The sequence below is a fragment of the Oenanthe melanoleuca genome, chromosome 11 (assembly GCF_029582105.1).
Source record: "Oenanthe melanoleuca isolate GR-GAL-2019-014 chromosome 11, OMel1.0, whole genome shotgun sequence".
Classification (NCBI taxonomy): Eukaryota; Metazoa; Chordata; class Aves; order Passeriformes; family Muscicapidae; genus Oenanthe; species Oenanthe melanoleuca.
The window spans coordinates 5,883,135-5,900,691 of record NC_079345.1 but is presented as its reverse complement, the minus strand read 5'-3'; the positions used below and the strand labels follow the sequence as shown (position 1 = coordinate 5,900,691).

General features: G+C 35.8%; 1 protein-coding gene across 2 annotated transcripts in view; it reads left to right on the top strand.

The window, feature by feature from the left end:
* WWOX (WW domain containing oxidoreductase) overlaps window positions 1-17,557 on the top strand; it is a 466,335-nt gene that overhangs the window by 113,590 nt on the left and 335,188 nt on the right. The window contains exon 9 of one of the 2 annotated variants that reach the window (XM_056501094.1): window positions 2,999-3,115. The exons of the other annotated variant lie outside the window; for it this stretch is intronic. Coding sequence (XP_056357069.1) covers window positions 2,999-3,085 — 87 coding nt within the window. The 3' untranslated portion in view covers window positions 3,086-3,115. Of the gene's footprint in view, window positions 1-2,998; window positions 3,116-17,557 lie in introns of those variants that run through there. 2 annotated transcript variants of the gene reach the window in all.

Sequence of the window (17,557 nt, the reverse complement as noted above, 5' to 3'; positions counted from 1 at the left end):
AAAGATGACTAAAATTAGAACTGTGAGTTTGAAGAAACAATAAAAAAAGATAATTTTTTTAAGTATTAAGCAGTGAAATTCTATAGTTCTGGGTTTTTTTTTTTTTTTATTTTGCATTTATTTTGCATATTGCTGTACAGATATTCTCTTTTTTGATGTCAGTTATTCCAAAAAGATGTGGAAGTTTGTGGGGCAAAAGGGTTCTCTTTGTGGGAATCTGTTTTCACAGTGCATGGTTTTATTCTCTTGTCAGGAAAGAAAATAGATAATAACAGCATTAGAAAATCTTCTAGATTTATATGTACAAGCACTTGGCCTCCCTTCCATCTGACTGATTAGAAATGAGGTGGTCTCTCTCAGAAGTGGGTGTGTGCTACTTCGCTTCATAAACACCTTGTTAAAACTCATTTTCTGTAGAGGTTTGTGACACTTCTGGTTTTGTGGCCACACACAAAAAAGAATTTCTTGTGTAGTTCACAGAAATCTAATATTTTTTGACAAGCATCGCTAAGAAAACAGCAAAAAGAATTTATCATAGATTTTTGTTAAAAATAATTGGGAAGGTGAACATAAGGGAAAATCCACCAAGAGGAACTTCCTGGGTGCATCACATACTTGAGCTGTAGAACCCAAAAACTATAAACATACATGTTCATCTGCTTTTTCTGGCTTTAGCCATCAACAGTAACTTTTGCTGAGAGGAATCTGGTTTGAAATTAAATCTTCATGATTCTTTTGGAAGCTGAAGCAGATTGTCTCTATTTTTCATGCATTTATTTAGTGCTAATGTGAACATATGGCTTGACTTGGGACAGTGGCAGCAATGATCTGAACCACTTTTTGATATTTTCTGGCCTGGATCTTAACATATTTATGAACTGAAGTAGTAATTCTATCTATCTTTGCTGCTGGTCTTCTTTGTCCACTCCTAATCTGCCCTCAGATTATGCTAGATATTGTTATATGAATAATTTACAGAAGGTCTGGTTAAAAAAAAGGACTTTCAGAGAATAATCCTGTACTTTTTGCCTGATCTTTGTGACCTAGTGAGCAGTGAAAATTAGTGTTTGGCATTACTCTGCATAGCTGAAGGCCAAATGTGGGTGTGCCCAAAGTCCCCCATTGATTTTTGCTGCCCCTTGACACCCCAGACCCCTCAACCCTCCCTGTGACCTCAGAGTTTCTCATTTGTGAGCCTGAGCAAGGCCACTTACACATTTTGTTGTAAATAAAAGTATAATCCAGACCTTTTTTGTTAACCAGCTAGCACATAAATCACAGGAATATTTATTTTCTTTAGTAACTATAGATTAATAAAGTTTTAGGAATGAGAACTGTAATCAGAGCAAAGTCAATGTGCTGTAGTTCTTGTATAATGATCCAGTGAACTGCTGCATTCTAGAAAGATAATCTCAACTATTCAGTGATAAAGTTAGATTTTTTTTTTTAATTAGCAATGAGTTTTTAATCACCTTTTATAAAAAATGGTCCCTTTTTTGGGGGTTGTTCATCCTGGGAAAGAGGATGTAGTACTTGAAGTACCTAAAGGAGCCCCAGGGGAGGTGGGAGGGACTTTTTTACAAGGGTGTGGAGTGGCAGGACAAGGAGGAATGAGTCCAAATCGAGAATGGGCAGGTTTGTCTCCCTGTGAGGATGAGGAGGCTCTGGCACAAGAAGAACACACCTGAAGTTCAGCAAAATAAATATTTTTGGATGAAGGTTAGTTTTTGTTTCTTTGACCCTTAGAAGTTAAAATACTGAGCCCAAAATTAAACTGGTAAATGGTAAAAGTAATGAAATTACATAATTGAATGTTGTTAGTCCGTGTCATTTTGTGATCATAACTCACAGAGCAATATAAATTTTGTGGATTCTAGAACAAGGTTTATCTTTCCTCACATATTTTTTTTTTCAAGTTTCTATTTGTGAATGGATAGATGTTCAGGAAACCCAAAGCTTTTGTTGGCCCTGGGTAGAACAGATGAAATATGAAGTTGTTTTTTTTTTAAAAAAAAAAAGAATGTGAATCCTATGCTATGAAACTCATTTAGCTACTGTTTTTTAATTGGGCAATGCAGTGCTTAGTTACCTTATTTCCCTTGAACCCCTTGGATATCTGAGATGCTTTTCATTTCTCACTCTATCATCTTTGAAGAGGTGCCATACCACTTTAAACAGTTCACCAATCAGTTTCAGATGATGGATTCTCTTTAATCATTTACATCCAGAGAAAGTCAAATATTCCTTAGGAAGCCAAAGTAATCTAACAGAATGTATAGTGTTTGTGCAGCTGGATATCTTATTTATTTGAAGTTCTCAGGGAAATCTCTTCTGACTTGACAAAAAAGATGGAAGAGTAAACAGCAGCAGCGTCCAAGTAATGTGAGCTAGAAAGTCCCTTCTTTTAGAGAAAAGTCATTTAAAAAGTATATTTGCAAGGTCCAAAAATAATAAAGTATATCAAATGCAGAGTGCTACATAATGTTTTTTCAATATTCTTACTATTTTTATGTGTGTGTATTATATAAATGTGTATGTACCTACATATCTGTCCATCTATAGAAGTGAAAAATACACTTGAAGCTTTCATATAGTTCATATTCTTGGATAGGTGAACACAATAAGGGTCTGTTTTCTGAAAAAGATTAATCTATTTGTTTTTTTGCTTTGTTACATGTCATTTGTCATCATGTTGGCATTCCCTGGACATAACTGCATAACTGAATTAACCTTCTTAAAAACTTCCTTCCAGAAAAGCTATCAAAAATATGTGTATGAACAGAAATATGAATATTTCTAGGCTTCTGGGAGGTATCCCACTGTGATGCTAATAGTGTTTCTAGTTCCTGTTCTCTATTCCAAAGTTTGTTGTATATATAGATTTTTTTTTTTTTTTTTTTTTTCCTCTGAGGAAGACTTGGGATGACTTTGTTGGTTTTGGTGTTGTGTGTTGTTTTTTTTGCTTTTTTAAAATTCTATTTTATTTTATTTCCTAAAGGCAAGACTCAAATTAGCAGGATGCTCCTTACCCAGCTTGGAGCATTGGCCAGATTTCCATGTGGAGGGAAGTAGGTCTGTGGTTTGATGAGACTGTTTTAGGGAGTCTGTTCAATTTTTCCACTGGATGTTCACTGACATTTTGTACCTCAGTACTTTCCAATGTGTATTGCTCTGAGAGTTATTGAAAGGATTGAGTTAGATACTGGTCAAATCCTGAATATATGATTCAATAATCGAATTTAAGAATGGAAAAGGATTTGGCAAAAAAAAAAGGACTTGAATCTGTTTGGCAGCTGAAACATTAAAATGGTTCTGTGTTTTGATATGTGTTAGATGACCTGATTTCTTGTGAAAAAGTAGCAGATCTGCACTCATTCCCTTCAGAGGGAAAGTAAACATCATAATGAACCAACCCATTGTGCTTAATTCAGTGTAAAAGTGAACCACAAGTGATACAAGACTTAGTAGTTTTGCAGTAATCTGTATGAGGATTTGTAATCAGGTTTTCTGAATTAGCTTTTAGAGTTTCTTTTAGACTTGGAGTATTTGAGGCATTTGGTTTTTCCAACCTCTTTATTCTGCTGTTTCTAGGAAGTTGTTAGAGTAGTAGCTTCAATCCTGTTTTAGCAAGGAGGATGTCAGTAAATATAAACAATGTAGTCAAATTCCATCCATTATTTTAGTGACAACATGTTTTTGCAGTTATTAAGTATCACTATGGATATAGCACAGTCTTCATTGCAAACCAAAAAAATCCATAGAAGGTAGTTCAGGAATTTTATAAATTGCAAAAGCATCACCTTGAAATAAGATAAAGATAGCAATCTTGGATGATGCATTTTAAATAAAAATAAAGTATTTTTTGATATCTAGAGAGAATTGTTTGTCTTGAAAAACAAGATCTACTTGTCCAAAACATGCAAGATTGATTTGTCAGTGCTGTAGATTTCCATCTCTTCCAGCAGTATCGACTTAAGGGCTGGTATTCCCAAAAATGGAAATATTTTTTTCCAAAAATGTTGAGCAAACAAAGAATGGAAACTTTCTGTGAGCTTATTTTTAATGTTTGGACACACCACTTCTCATTTCTTTACTTTCTCATAGATGGGTGGGCACTTACAAATAACTGGTGAGACTCCTGACTGGTATGGAAGCATTTGCTCAAGTGTTGAGCACCAGATTTTATGTGAAAGGAATAGTTTGAAAATCCTTGTGCTCAGCTGACACATTAGCACTGATTTTTTTTTGAATGCTGTACATACTATTATGCAAGATATATTGAAGAGCACTTCAGTTTAACATGCTAGAGCATAAGAATAATTGGAAATACTAGGATTAAATTTTTCACTGAAGTTCAACACTCTTGAATGTAGGTATTTTTCTTAGGATTGCCTTGTCTTTCACTGTAATCTATTAATGAATGCAATTAGGTTTTTTTCATTTTGTGAGAAAATTGGAAACACAATTTCTTTCCACTGAACAGCATTACTATTAAATTGTTGTCCTGAATTGTCAAACTTGCATTATGATGAATACTACCAGTCCAAGAAAACTAATTTAGCACTTCAAGTAAAACAACTGTCTTGGCAATTTTTTATGATAATGAATTTGTAACAGTGTCATTTAGAATCTCATTGTCTACTCACATCAAGTAGCTCATCCCATCCCAAACAATGTGGTTATCTAACAGTATTAATTATGGAGCAGTGGCATGATCTGCAGAATGATATTATTGACAGTCAGGCTTCCCATGGCAGAGCAGTGCCCTGCCTCTGTAGGAAAGAGATTTCCCCATTTCCAAGGCAAAGGTCCCAAAAATCAGAAAGGTGAGCATCCAGAAAGTCCTTTCCTGTTTCCTCTTGTGACCATTGGTGACTATTCTGCTTGTAATATTATGGCATAAATGTAAAAACTTAATATTTTCTTCTTCATGTGTAACAACGCTAAAATAAATTTTCTGGCAAATAAATTATTTTTGTGAAGATAGTATGAGTAATCAGAAGTAATTTAACTAGTTCTGCTAAGGAGCAAGGTGTTGCCTGAGCTGAATGAACTACACTGGTTGCATGTGATGAACTGCTATGTACAAAATGAGCCTCTCTCTTACCTTTTGCACCAAAAGAGGTGATTTTGTGAGAAAAAATGATGTGTTGACTTCTTCCATTCCCTTGATGAGAAATGTATGTGAATTTTCTACTTTTAAAGGAATTATGGCAGAAAGTATCAACAAAGCTGTCAGATCCACTTATGGTATATATTTATTGTCTCCTTTTTGGCTTTATGTTTCTAAAGGAAATGTTTTCATACAGAATGTCTTTTTATTGAAACAACAGCTGAGCTTACTTTTAGTGATGAGGTGAAATTTATCATTATTGAATTACAAATGTGCTTATTCCATAATCAGTAGTGTGGTGTTTTAAATGGTCTTCAGCTCCAATCAGGCTCTTAGGAATACAATCCAGACCATTGCTTGTCTTGGAAAGTCAAATACTCTGTGTGTGTACCCATGGCCAGCACAGTGAACACTGCTCAGGGCTTTTTCTGCTGTTAGGAAGGGACAGAACACTCATCTGAAAGCTTTGTCACAGCAAAGATTCCTTAAATGTAGTCTAACTGCTTATCTGTTCCCCTAAAATAAATGTAAATAATGGAATTTTCTACAAAAAAAGCAAAATTTTAGGATGGTCACTTGTTTGTTTTTTTCTGATGGAAGTTAGTGGCCAAAATCTTTTCAGGCAAGATATTCATAAATGTTCACACAGAAGCAAAAACATTCTGCTTGTGTTGACTGTGCAAACAGCTGAAATAATGCTGATAGAAAATAAAATTGAGATAATCAAATGTACAGAATTAAGTGAAGAATTTGCTGTTTCTTCTGAGTTCTCACTCAGATGATTTCAGATGACCATTTTCCCTAAACATTTATATTGTGATTTTCAACAGAAAAAAGTGTTTTGAATGGATTCAGATATAAATGTTTTATTTTTTCTTTATTCCCCCATTCCATCCCCCCCCACCTTAATGTCAATAACTAGAGAAATAATTCTCAAATTACTACAAACAAGTAATTGAATTTCAGGGAGAAACTTCAGACTCATAGGTGACTGTTTCTAAAATTTCCAAGTGTGGTCATGAATAGATTGATGGAAGCTGTTTCCCAGTTTTCATTGCAGTGAATCTTAATGGATGCCAATTAAAATATATTTACATATGTACTTACATTTCCCACCATAATGTGGAGCCCATAACATGATTTATACTGACAGATACTGATTGTTTTTTAATTCTTCCTTTTATCCACACACTTTTGAATTATGAATTATATCAATCCTTAAATCTTTGTTTGTTTTAGAGCATGTTCTCTTTTTTTTTTTTTTTTTTTTGCCTCTTGGCACACCATATATGCACTAGCAAGTGCTCACAGTTTCAGCTGCATTTAAGGAAATATTGTTGTAAGGCTTTTATGTGCTGTACTTCAATCAGCTAGTGCCAGCAGTATCCCAATAGAAAGACCCTCAACAGACCATTTTCAGCATTTTGCTGCAATTAAACTCCTCTGGTTTTAGCCCTCCAGCAATTTAGTACCTTTTTACATATGCACATTATGAACTTTTGACCAGGGCCTGGTAGTCATATATTAGATAGCAGCTTTTGAAAGCAGACTTAACAAGTTCCTCAGAGTATTACAGCCAGAGTCAGTTGTGGAAAAGGTAATTTAACCAACTTGCAGTGAGGCCATTCAAAATCGTACTGATGATCCTAAATATGTCTTTTTTTTTTTTTTTTTTTTTTTCCCCTCCTTGTTTCCTCTGGAAGCTGGTAGCAAGAGCTCTCAAAGAATGTGATTGATCTTTTATTCAGTAGCTAACGAGGGCTGTGATTCTATTAGTGCTCTACAAGGCGAGGGAACAGTGATTTAATGAAGTGTCTGCCGAGCTGGTCATAGATTTATCCTGTTGTCTCTAATTTGCAGCGCCGTGGTGAGCGTAAAAGAAACAGCACTGGCAGTGCCATTAGGCAGGTATTTCCTCAGCAAATTGTTGTAAGGTCAGGTGTAGTTAGCAGGGAGAGGCAATGGCTCAGCCCTGGGTGTCTGGAGATGGAAAGGGAGGATCAGGGGTCCGGCTGCGCGCCCCTCGCCCGTGCAGCAGCAGCTGAGCTGCCAGGGAGGACTAATAGAGTCATAATTGGCCATTAGAGCTGCAAAGGTGCAATAACATCTTCATACAAACTGCCTGGCTAGACTTAGTGCCAGGTGCTGCGAGTTCCTGATCTGCTAAAGCTCCTTTTTTTTTTTTTTTTTTTTTTTTTTTTTTTCATTCTTATAAAAAATGAGGCGATGCGTCCTGATCGCTGCAGTACAACAGAAATGTGAGAACATCAAAAGTTGAGTTGCTTTAAAGTGACATTAATGTCTTCAGTACATTTACTTCGGCGTGTAACCTGTCAGTCTTACTCAGAAACGATGCACTAAAATTTGCCATGTAGCTATGGGTAAAATAGTATCAGAAAAATGCTTTGGCTTTCCCTTAATTAGCACTAAATAATGCATTTTATTTCTGTCAACCAAAGGCTACTGAATTTTTGTTTTGTTGTTCTTTGCTATTCTGGTGATGCCTGTAGTGTTGCACATCTCTTTTGCAGCATTGTTTTTTCACAAACCTATGAGTCCAAGTTAGCCAAAGGCAACCATTTTCAAAAATAATTTGTCTTTGCATGAATTGCTTGGTAATTTGAGAAGGAAATTATGGTATGGCTTTATACATTGTCAAGGAGATCAGTCAAATATTTCAATCCAAAAATAATGAAGCAGATATGTGTGGTTCTGTCCTAGCTAGAACAGAACAGTGGATAAATTAATGGTTTTGAGATTTCTATTTCCTGGTGGCAGCTGGAGAATTCCCATGTAGATACGTGGTCAAAGCTGATAATTAGAGGTTAAGCAGAGATAATATTGTGGGAGTGTTGGTCCACTTTTGTTTATGTGTAGGTCACAAGCCTTATTGGGATCTTAGCCTTGTATTCCAGACTCTCTGCACAAAGGTAAAGAAAAACTTCTGGCCCAAAATGCATCAAATCTGCTTTCAGGGAAACTGCAAAAATCTCTTGTGCAGTGGATTAAGGGTGGCTCTTGGCAAACAGCAAGGAGACAGTACCATGATAACTTGTCTCCTTATATAATTATAGCACATGCACCACCAAACAGTTGTCATTGTGCTCAGATGGATGGTTTTATTTTTGAAAATTAAAATTTCTTCAGTTGCACGAGCCCTTGAACCCCTGTGAACTTTACACCCTGTGGAATGTCATCTGGGGCCCCATTAAATACACAGACACAATCAGTCTAGAAAAAGAGACATTGGGCTTTTAAATGAACAGCAAGAGGATTTAAAACAGTAAGCCAAACTTTCTAATTTCCTAATATTGACACTTCTGTCCCTCACAATCTTATTATAGTATTATTCTCTGCTGATCTACCATTTCATCAAAAAGTCTACAATGGAACTAAAAATCTAAGCCTTTTAGCCCATAGATCATTGCACTTGGTAAATGGCTTATTGCAGATTAGATAATGTGGTTCATAGCACATCCAGATCAATAAAAGGCTAGTCTGAACGTAGGAAAGTGCTCTCAGTCTGATTCTTTTTATTAAGTATATCTGCCATGAGCAAAGTGCAAATTTAGTCTTTTTGCTTAACTTGATGTAAGAAAAAGATGTTGCTTAAATTTCTGCATGATTGTTTTCTTTCCTAGAGAAGATCTGTCCCATAGAATTTAGGTTTTTTTTTAAAATCAGAATTAAATGTGTTTTCTGAAAAATGATGCAATTCTTATATTGGCAGAATTCAGAGCCCAGTGGCTTGCTGTTCGAAATCATCCTGTGCTAGAAATGAGTCCCTAGATCTCACATTTGTCAGATATTCAGTGGTCTCTGTGAAATATACTATTTTATGGCTGTTCTTATAAAAATTATCAGCAGAAACTGTCAACTTCAGCAACAAATGGTGGTGGAGAAATGGGAAAGAAATATTTTGAAGGTAGGGTGGATGATTCAATACTAAACAAGGAGTGGTATTTTAATCTAGGTTGGGAGAGGCCCAGGATTCACCAGGAATTTGGGGCTGAAAGGGAAGATGTGGTGCTTCTTTCTGCTTCACCCCTTGAATCATCCTGTGCTTCTGAAGAAGTAAAAATATCAGAAGGATATTCTTATTTATCCAGGAGAAATTGATGAGGCTGATGTGTGTGTCAAGGGGGAACAGGTATGGAGAGAGTTTTTACCCTTCCAGCTGGGGTTTGTTAGAAACCTGGAAGAATGGTGGCAATATAGTAATTAATATCTCTCTGCCTCTGCTTCTCACACACTTTCCTTCATTGCAATTTTTTATTTTCCTTTTTGCTCCATGACCTGTCCTGCTGAGGAAATGCTGAGCAGCTGAACCAGGTCAAGAGCTTGTCCAGGTTTTGCAGCTTGGCTGAAAAGGGTTTTTAAAACTATATTAAAAATCCAGTGAATAGCTTGGAATTTCTTGCAAACAATCAGGTCAGATAAACTGTAATTGGCTGCTGAGAGATGCTCTTAACTTACCATTCTTTGACCATGTTATTGACCAGTATGTGTTTGCCCATGTTATTAATAATTTATCCTTTGAAAAAATCCATGTGCATTATAGCCTTTGATCTCAGAAATTTCAAAGCTGAACGTGCTATTTCCCTTTTCCTTTTGCATTTTTTTTCTTTCTTTTTAAAAGAAATTTTAAAAGAGAAGAGAATGAAAAATAATTTAAAAACTTTTTTCTGTTCATTTTGGTGGGAGAGCTTCTGGTGACACCCATCCCTGGTAATGAGAAGTGTACATTAATACAGTAAGAATATATATGAATAAAAAAACCAAGGCAAGCTCACTGTACTTTGCAGATGAAAATGTTTGAAAACAAGACTTAATGCATCTAGTAGATTAAAACAGAAATTAAAGACTTTAGAGTAAGAAGAGATCAAAGGCTGTCTTTTCATTGTTCTTTTTATTGTTTATTGACTTCAAAAAGACTTTTTAGTTTAAGCTGACTTTAATGTCTCTTGAATGCTCTTTTGTAAAGTGACTTTGAAAACTCGCGGATAATGTCTTCATTAAGTGGGAAAAAATCTTGGTAAAAATATAACTGTAACTTTGCTTTCATTATAATAGGAAGAGATAACACTTTGCTTAATTAAGGTCTGTTTTCCCTCTGTTCAGAATTTTCCGACCATTTTTTTTCATTGAAATTAGTGCTGATAAAAGCTGAAGTAGACATTGCTAAACTGAAACTCTTAGTTTTTTCAGAGAAGTATGGTGATGTGAGTTCTCTGTCTGTATTTGTTAATCAGTTAATCAGGATGTTGTCTTGTGTATGTGAGCTATTTTAGGAAACAAAAGAAAAAAACAAAACCCAAAAGCATATTCAAGTTGTGTTGATTCTAAAATAAAACAATGCTTCTTGTGTTGTTGGGAATGTTAATTTAGAGACTTTCTGCTCTCATTCTGTTTCCAAATGTCTGTACTTCTCTCACCAATCCCTGATGACTTGATGTATTTGGATTATGTTAATACCTGTATTAATAATGACAGTAAAGATCACAAATCTGTGGAGGCAAATGAGAGATTAGGAAAGCCATGCAGGGAACTTCTCTGGGGAGTAGTGTGCACTTCCCACAGTATTTTGAAGTTTAAAACATGCACTTGAGTGATAGGACTGCCTTGGCCTTCCCCCTCCCAACAGTTCATCTTTTTCTCATGTTTCTGTGAGACTTTTAGATGGGCATGTTACTTTTAGATGGAAAGGGAATTATCATGGTTTCATGAAGTGCACCCCATCTTTTTAGATATCTATTCATTTTTGGTTTGCTCCTCACTTGTCTGTAATTTTAGTTTAGCAATTAATAGGTTTAGCAATTTCTGACATAGGTTTATAGTGCAGCTCCAATATTTGTAACTCTGGGGGTGTTGGACAGTTGTGATGGTAATTTTATGATACTCACCCTTCCCATTCTGTGTATTTCTGCAATTATCAGGCAATCTGCTTGGCTCTTACTGAGGATCAAAAGATTCTGATTTACAGTCTGCAGAAGTTGTTTGCAAGACCTTTTTACGTACTTTAAAAACTCAGCAACTCCTTTCAACCTGATAGCAGAGTTTCCAGAGTTTTTTTTAATGAGAAATGTGTGTTGCATGATTTCTGTAGCTGCCTAACCTTACTTCAGCTTTAAAGGAGATTATCTTCAAAAGGAAAACCAAAGCTACACTTGTTTCCCCTTGCTTCCATTCATGGCTAGGGACAGAGCAGCACAGCTATTCTAGGCTAGGCTTATTTTTACTGAATTTCAACTATGATGCACCTATTAGGAATCTTATGTCCAGTGCAGAAATGAAGCATGAGCACTGGGAAGGATGTCTTTGATGCTGTGTGAATCTTAAAGCCACACTTTGTGTTAATTTTGAGACTGTTGCTAATGTTATTTAAGGGACTGGCTTATAAACTTATTGCATTTCAATGTGGGCAACCAAATTTTGGATTTTGTTATTCAGTACACAACAGTTCCATTTTGTAGTTTTCACATTCATAGATGCAAAACATTTTTTGCAGTATCACTATTTTTATGGCACAAATGGTTAAGTGTTTTTACAAGTTTTTGTGGGTGGTTTAGAGGCTCAATTACCCACTGAAATGGAGGAAATAAATGTCCTCAAGGGTTTGAATTTGGATCATATGACATTGTGGGGCTCAGCTTGTTGTTAATAATTCTTACATCTGTGTAGCACACAAGAGCACGAGGCAGCCTTTGAAAATGTAACACAGTATTGCTGCTGGTACCCTTGCAGAAACATCTGAATTCTTTTACAGGAGGTGACAGGAAAGTAAGCCAGGATAAAGAAAGCAACAAATCAGCTGGTAAAATTGATGTCATGTCTAATCCTGCCTATTAGATTGAGTAGCTAATGTGAATAAATGTTCATATTTATGATGCATGTGGCAGATGCTGTTTGGGTTGCTATGGGCACTTGAGAGGCCAAGATTCCCCCAAACCAGAAAGAATCCAAAAACAAAAAGCAGAGAGCAAGAGACAGGGAAGAAGCAAAGTGATGAAAAAATGAAGGTGGCTAAGTTCCAAGCTTATTATTGCAGTCATTATTGCCTTTATTTTGTATTAGGAAATAGCAAGGGGTGGTCCTGCAGCGTGGGAAATGTGGTTTTTCTGCACGGTGGAGATTTGACTCTTCTTGCACCAGGCAACACCAGACACCCAGGACATGGAGAGCTCAATCCTTTGGAATTCTGTGCTCAGTGCTTGTGAGCAAAAGGTGCCAAACTTGCTCCCCTCATCAGTGCTATGAATCTTGACATGCATGAGAGCAGAGTTTGGCTCAAGGGTTTGTTTGCACATTTGCACGCTTCACTTACTTTATTAACCACCCCAGACCTGCTTTCCTGCCTTGAACAGACAGAGAGGCCACTATAGTGGTAATCTACAAAGTGAATTAAAAGGAGAATGCAAAGCATCTTCCAAAGAAGGTGAGATCAGAAAAATTTAGGCTGTTTCAAGAATAATTATGTAATGCTTATATATGTCAGATAATAAATACCTTATAGCAATGATCCCTAAGTTTCATTGTGGATGTAATGCCTCTCATTATGATCCCAAATTCTATTGTGTGTTTTCCAGAAGTCATCCAAGCCCATTCTGGAGATCAATGTACTATATAAAATATTATATTAACAAATTCAGTGTTTGGCTGAGAACTATATGAAAAAGAGGGTAATACAGACAGTAATATCTCTCCAAAACCACTTGAGCTGACTTGTTATGAGCTCTACCTCCTTGTTGCCTATTATGTGTAGCAACAGGGGACTTGAGGGGACCTCTTAAGGCAGAAGGGTCAGGAAATCACAGAGGGTTCAGGCAGTGTAGCTCTCTTTTGGCTCTGAAGACCTGGAGTACCCAGGGCAGGCTATTAAAGTCCTGTTTATAACTGGCCTGTGAGCTTCACACTGTGAGGTTGCTTTCTGCCTAAGCAAAACAATACATTCCTGAAAATGGCAGTATTGGCTTGCTGGTCTTTTAGAGAAATTCTTTCCTGAAATGAACAGAGCTGTCAGCAAGGGAACACTGAAGGCATCTCTGTAGAACAACAGCTTTATTTTTGTTTGCCTGGTTCAGACACCTTGTAGCACTTCCACACTCCTTTTTGCTTGGCTGTTTTCCTGTTTTGCCAGCATTCCCTTCCAAATCATGTTGTTGTAGGCAAATAAAGCACTAATTGTTAGAAGCCACCTCACCATGTACAGACAAGCAGTTGATGTGCCCTCAGACATCCCCTGTGTTCATTATTGACAGTAAATGTTGTTTCTCTTGAAGTTTTAGATGTTTCTGTAGTTTTCTTTTTTTTTTTTAATGTAGAAGTTAACATCATGTTGAGAGGGTTTACAAGACACTATTTTCCTTTAGAGAAGAACCAGTATCCAGCTGCTGCTCATCTGTAGGAATGAGCTGCTGGTTCCTGCTCCTGGTACTGGAACCCCACAATTTTATGGAGTACCCACTGTAAGTCCTAACCAAGGAAGTGTGCTGAAATTTTCCCTAGTCACGAGTGCCATGCATGACAGTGCACACAGTTACCTTCCCAGCCTTTCCTCCCTGGGGACATGCATTTTAATGCTCTGTCCATTTACATCACAGTTGTATTAATTACATTTAATGTAGTTTTGAGCTAAGGTAGCACAGCCTGATTTCAGAGAACAGTGTGTGTTGTAATGAGGCTTGAGTACCATTGATCTATGACTTGGATATAAGGGATTCTTAAGGGAGTTTGCTGATTTATGTAGAAGACTGATGTCTGTGGCCATTAGGAAACACCAGTTTTTATTATCTATCAATCTCATGGAAAACCTTTAGCAGCATGATCTCCTGTAATAGTTATCTAATCTATTATATTAGAGATTAATGAAATAAAAACATTTCAGAAGAGGAAAATACTCTTTTAAGAGCAGGCAGTATTATAAGAACAATACAGACTTATTTGAAAGCATGTACAACAGCAGTCTGAAGGCAGAAAAAGGATAAATCAGCTCATGCTATTGCTGTCTTAATCTTTAAATTGCAAAAATCTATGTGGATATATGGGTTAGTAAATTACTAGAGCAATGGAGCATATAGGACTAATTCCAAAACAGAAGGAAAAGTAGAACACACCATTTAGAATATCACATGCTCATTTGTAGAATGGTCATAGAATTTAATAGAGTTCAAGTTTAATTCTGCTGAACTACATCTTTATTTTTAGATTCATAGAGTTCAAAAGTTACTTATCCAAATACTTTAGTGAAACCAAAAATTAGAAGAAAGAAATTGTACATTATATAAATCTACGACTGTTATTTATGAGAGCTGTAATTTGGATACTGGGAATCTTTGCACAGGGAAAAACCCTATTATCTTAAATATTTGGAAACAGAAAAAAAAAAAAGGAGACAATGTCTTCTATCAGCTCATCTCTAGGCATCTATTTTTCAGCATGTTCTGTGCTCATTTTCCCTTGTAGCTACTATATGTAGTGGGATATAAAACAGAAGGAATTTTCAAAAAACCAAGCTGCATTTATCCACACATAAAAAAGAAAATACTATTGAGGTGACCGTGTGTGTCAGTACATCACTTTATTTCCACACCACCTGCTGCAATTAAAAATGAAATCACCAAGCAGCAAGTACAGTAACTTCATAAACCAGCTGATATTATAATTAATGACTATATAGAGTCTCTATTATTGTGTACTTCCAAGGCATCAAGTGGAAAGCTGTCGTAGTGCTTTAAATAATGAAAAAGTTTCAGGCCTTGATAAATGGCTCAGTTGGATGCAGTTTAGAAAGTTGAGAGCATATGCTTCTGTCATTAGAAACTAAGGACCCTCGTTACCCTTGCTATAACTCTTCAGATTCATCTGAAGCTCTTTGATCCCCTCGTGTACTTACACTGTGTTTAAAATGCAAAAGTGTAGAAAAATATGGTGCACATGAGAAATTCAGTGAGGAGGGAGAAAGATTAAAATAAAGCTACTGTTCATTAATGTCTTTGTTTCAAACCTATTGGAAAAGAGAGCATTAGGCTGTACCCACATCTCTTTTGAAATGACAGTAAGCAAACATTCCTCTCTGATTCCTTTGAGATTTTTCTTTTAAGAAACAATTGAAATCCAATAAAGAAATGTGCTTCAGAGCATGCTTAGGAAGATATTTATGTGTCTTAACAGAGGAATGACAGCAAGGGTGTTCTGCAATCAGGAGTGTAAAAAGTAAAGCAGTGAAGCAGAAATTTTGGGTATTACTGGTGAGGCAGCTTGAAGCAGTATAAACTTTTAACAGGGAAGCTATTGCAAATTCACTTCCTGAAAGTATAGTTTCATTGTTAAATATCACAATTTTAACTGAGAACTGCTAGCTACTTTTCAGCTTCTATTTATTTTTCTTCTCTCTCTGAAACTTTTGTATAATGTATTTGCCTCTGAGGATATTTCATAGCTGAAATGCTTTGCTTGGCAGAGCATGTTACAGATAGAGAAAATTTTGTCTAATCCCTGACTCTCATGGTTGTCATTCTGCTTTGTTTCATGTATTGAAGCAGTATGCCACAACCATTTCTCAAACCTTTTATAAGGGAATTATATGTCTTTTTAAAGTATTGAATTAAGATAATGAAACATATGTGAATATATATATATATATATATATATATGAATGTATGAGCAACAGCAAAAATAAAGATTTATTTTTCCCTCTCATATGAATATATGTGAGATAAGTGAGTGCTGTTTTTTCCTATTTTATGTCATTTAGAGCCCATTAATTAGAATCTACATTTCCTGAGCATCCAAAATTGTGTCTTGGCATTATGTGTAAGCATATCACAGGAGAGTGTTTTAGTACAAGAATTTCTCAATGGCTAAAATGTGTGTTTAACAACCTGGTGCTAAATTAAGGACTGAAATTGAAATATTGGTGAATGGATGGAAACAGATGTGAAAATTCTGTTTTTTGTGGGGAAGGAATCCTGTTCACCCTCTGATGTGTGGAAGTTCTCATGGTGGCATTACAGCAGCAGCCTGTGCTGGCAGTGGTTCCCTGGGATTCTTTGTATTTGAGAACTGCCCTTCTTTGGTTCTGTTTGTTTGAACACAAACAGAAAACTGAGTGGCAACTTTTCAATGTTCAGCTCAGAATATTTGCAAACTCTGTGCAATTGGTGAGACTCGTGCAATGGGTCCATCTCCATTCATTGCTTGCATGAGATGTGAATTTGTGATAAGTGCTGAATGTTAACCAGGATATTTGCACTTCAGTATAATGATCTTATATCACTACAGCATCTTGGAAAATTAGATTAAACCTGAAGGACACAGGACCTGATCCATCCTTAAATTCATGATGTGTGAAAGTTGCACTTCAGACAAGTGTTAGGCTAATTGCTTCCTCAGCTTTAATAAGTTATAAACAGAAATATTTATCTCAGTGTGCTAAGTGGCAATAGGTTGAGAAGAAGAGAGCAAAGGCATTCATAGATGTAGGTTTTTGCATATATTGAAAATGCTGTCAGATTGTGCTATCAGGTGCCTGCTTTTTCACATATTTCAGGACATTTGTGCCTGATGCTAGTAATTAAGTTAATTATTTATCCATTGTACACAGGCTTGAATTACTGTATGATTAGCTTGAGCACTTAAAAGTGTAAGAACACTTGAAAGCAAAATCCAAGCATAGGTATTCCATAGCACGTCTTACAATCTAAATATTGCTCTTAGTCTAATCGAAGCAGCAAGAGTAGTCACAGCAGTTGATGGACTATTTTTCAAATTGATTTCAAAAATGTATTTAAGGGGATGATCTTCTACTCTAGATTACCTATTGATTTTTAATATGAAAAGCTCATTATATAAGCAGTAACTGCATATAAAAACCTAGCAAACCTTTGCATAAATCCTTTAATTGAATTTCCAGAGCCTGTGGTTCTACTTTTTTTTTTTTTTTTTTTAATTAAATCTATTTCTTTTTTTAAGTGTTACTGTGTAATTTGCATGCTGTGAAGTGGCCCTGTCCCAGATAAAGTGCCATTGATCCTTATTAAACCTCACCTCTGGGCTTGCTCAAAACTAACTGGAAAAATTAAAGTGTTCATGCTGCAATGCACTTATTGCTTGTGTGATAGGATTATGGAAAAAAAAAAGAATAACATTAATTTCCAAGAGAGAATTTATAATGCAAGATTTTATTTTTTTTCAATTTGATAATTAATAGCAAAATCGTACCCTAAATATAAATTGTATTTTGGTCTGCAAACTGCAGTAGTAATTAGGAAAGATAATGTATGCCTGATATAAACCCATGATGTTTTATATGGACACTCCTTTGGTATATTAATTTTTTTAAGTATTCAAAATGATTATGGATTCAACCCAACAGCTTAAAAAGAGATTTGAGGAAAGAAAAAAAAAAAATGTAGTACCTTACATTGCTAACTGTTTCTATTTTCT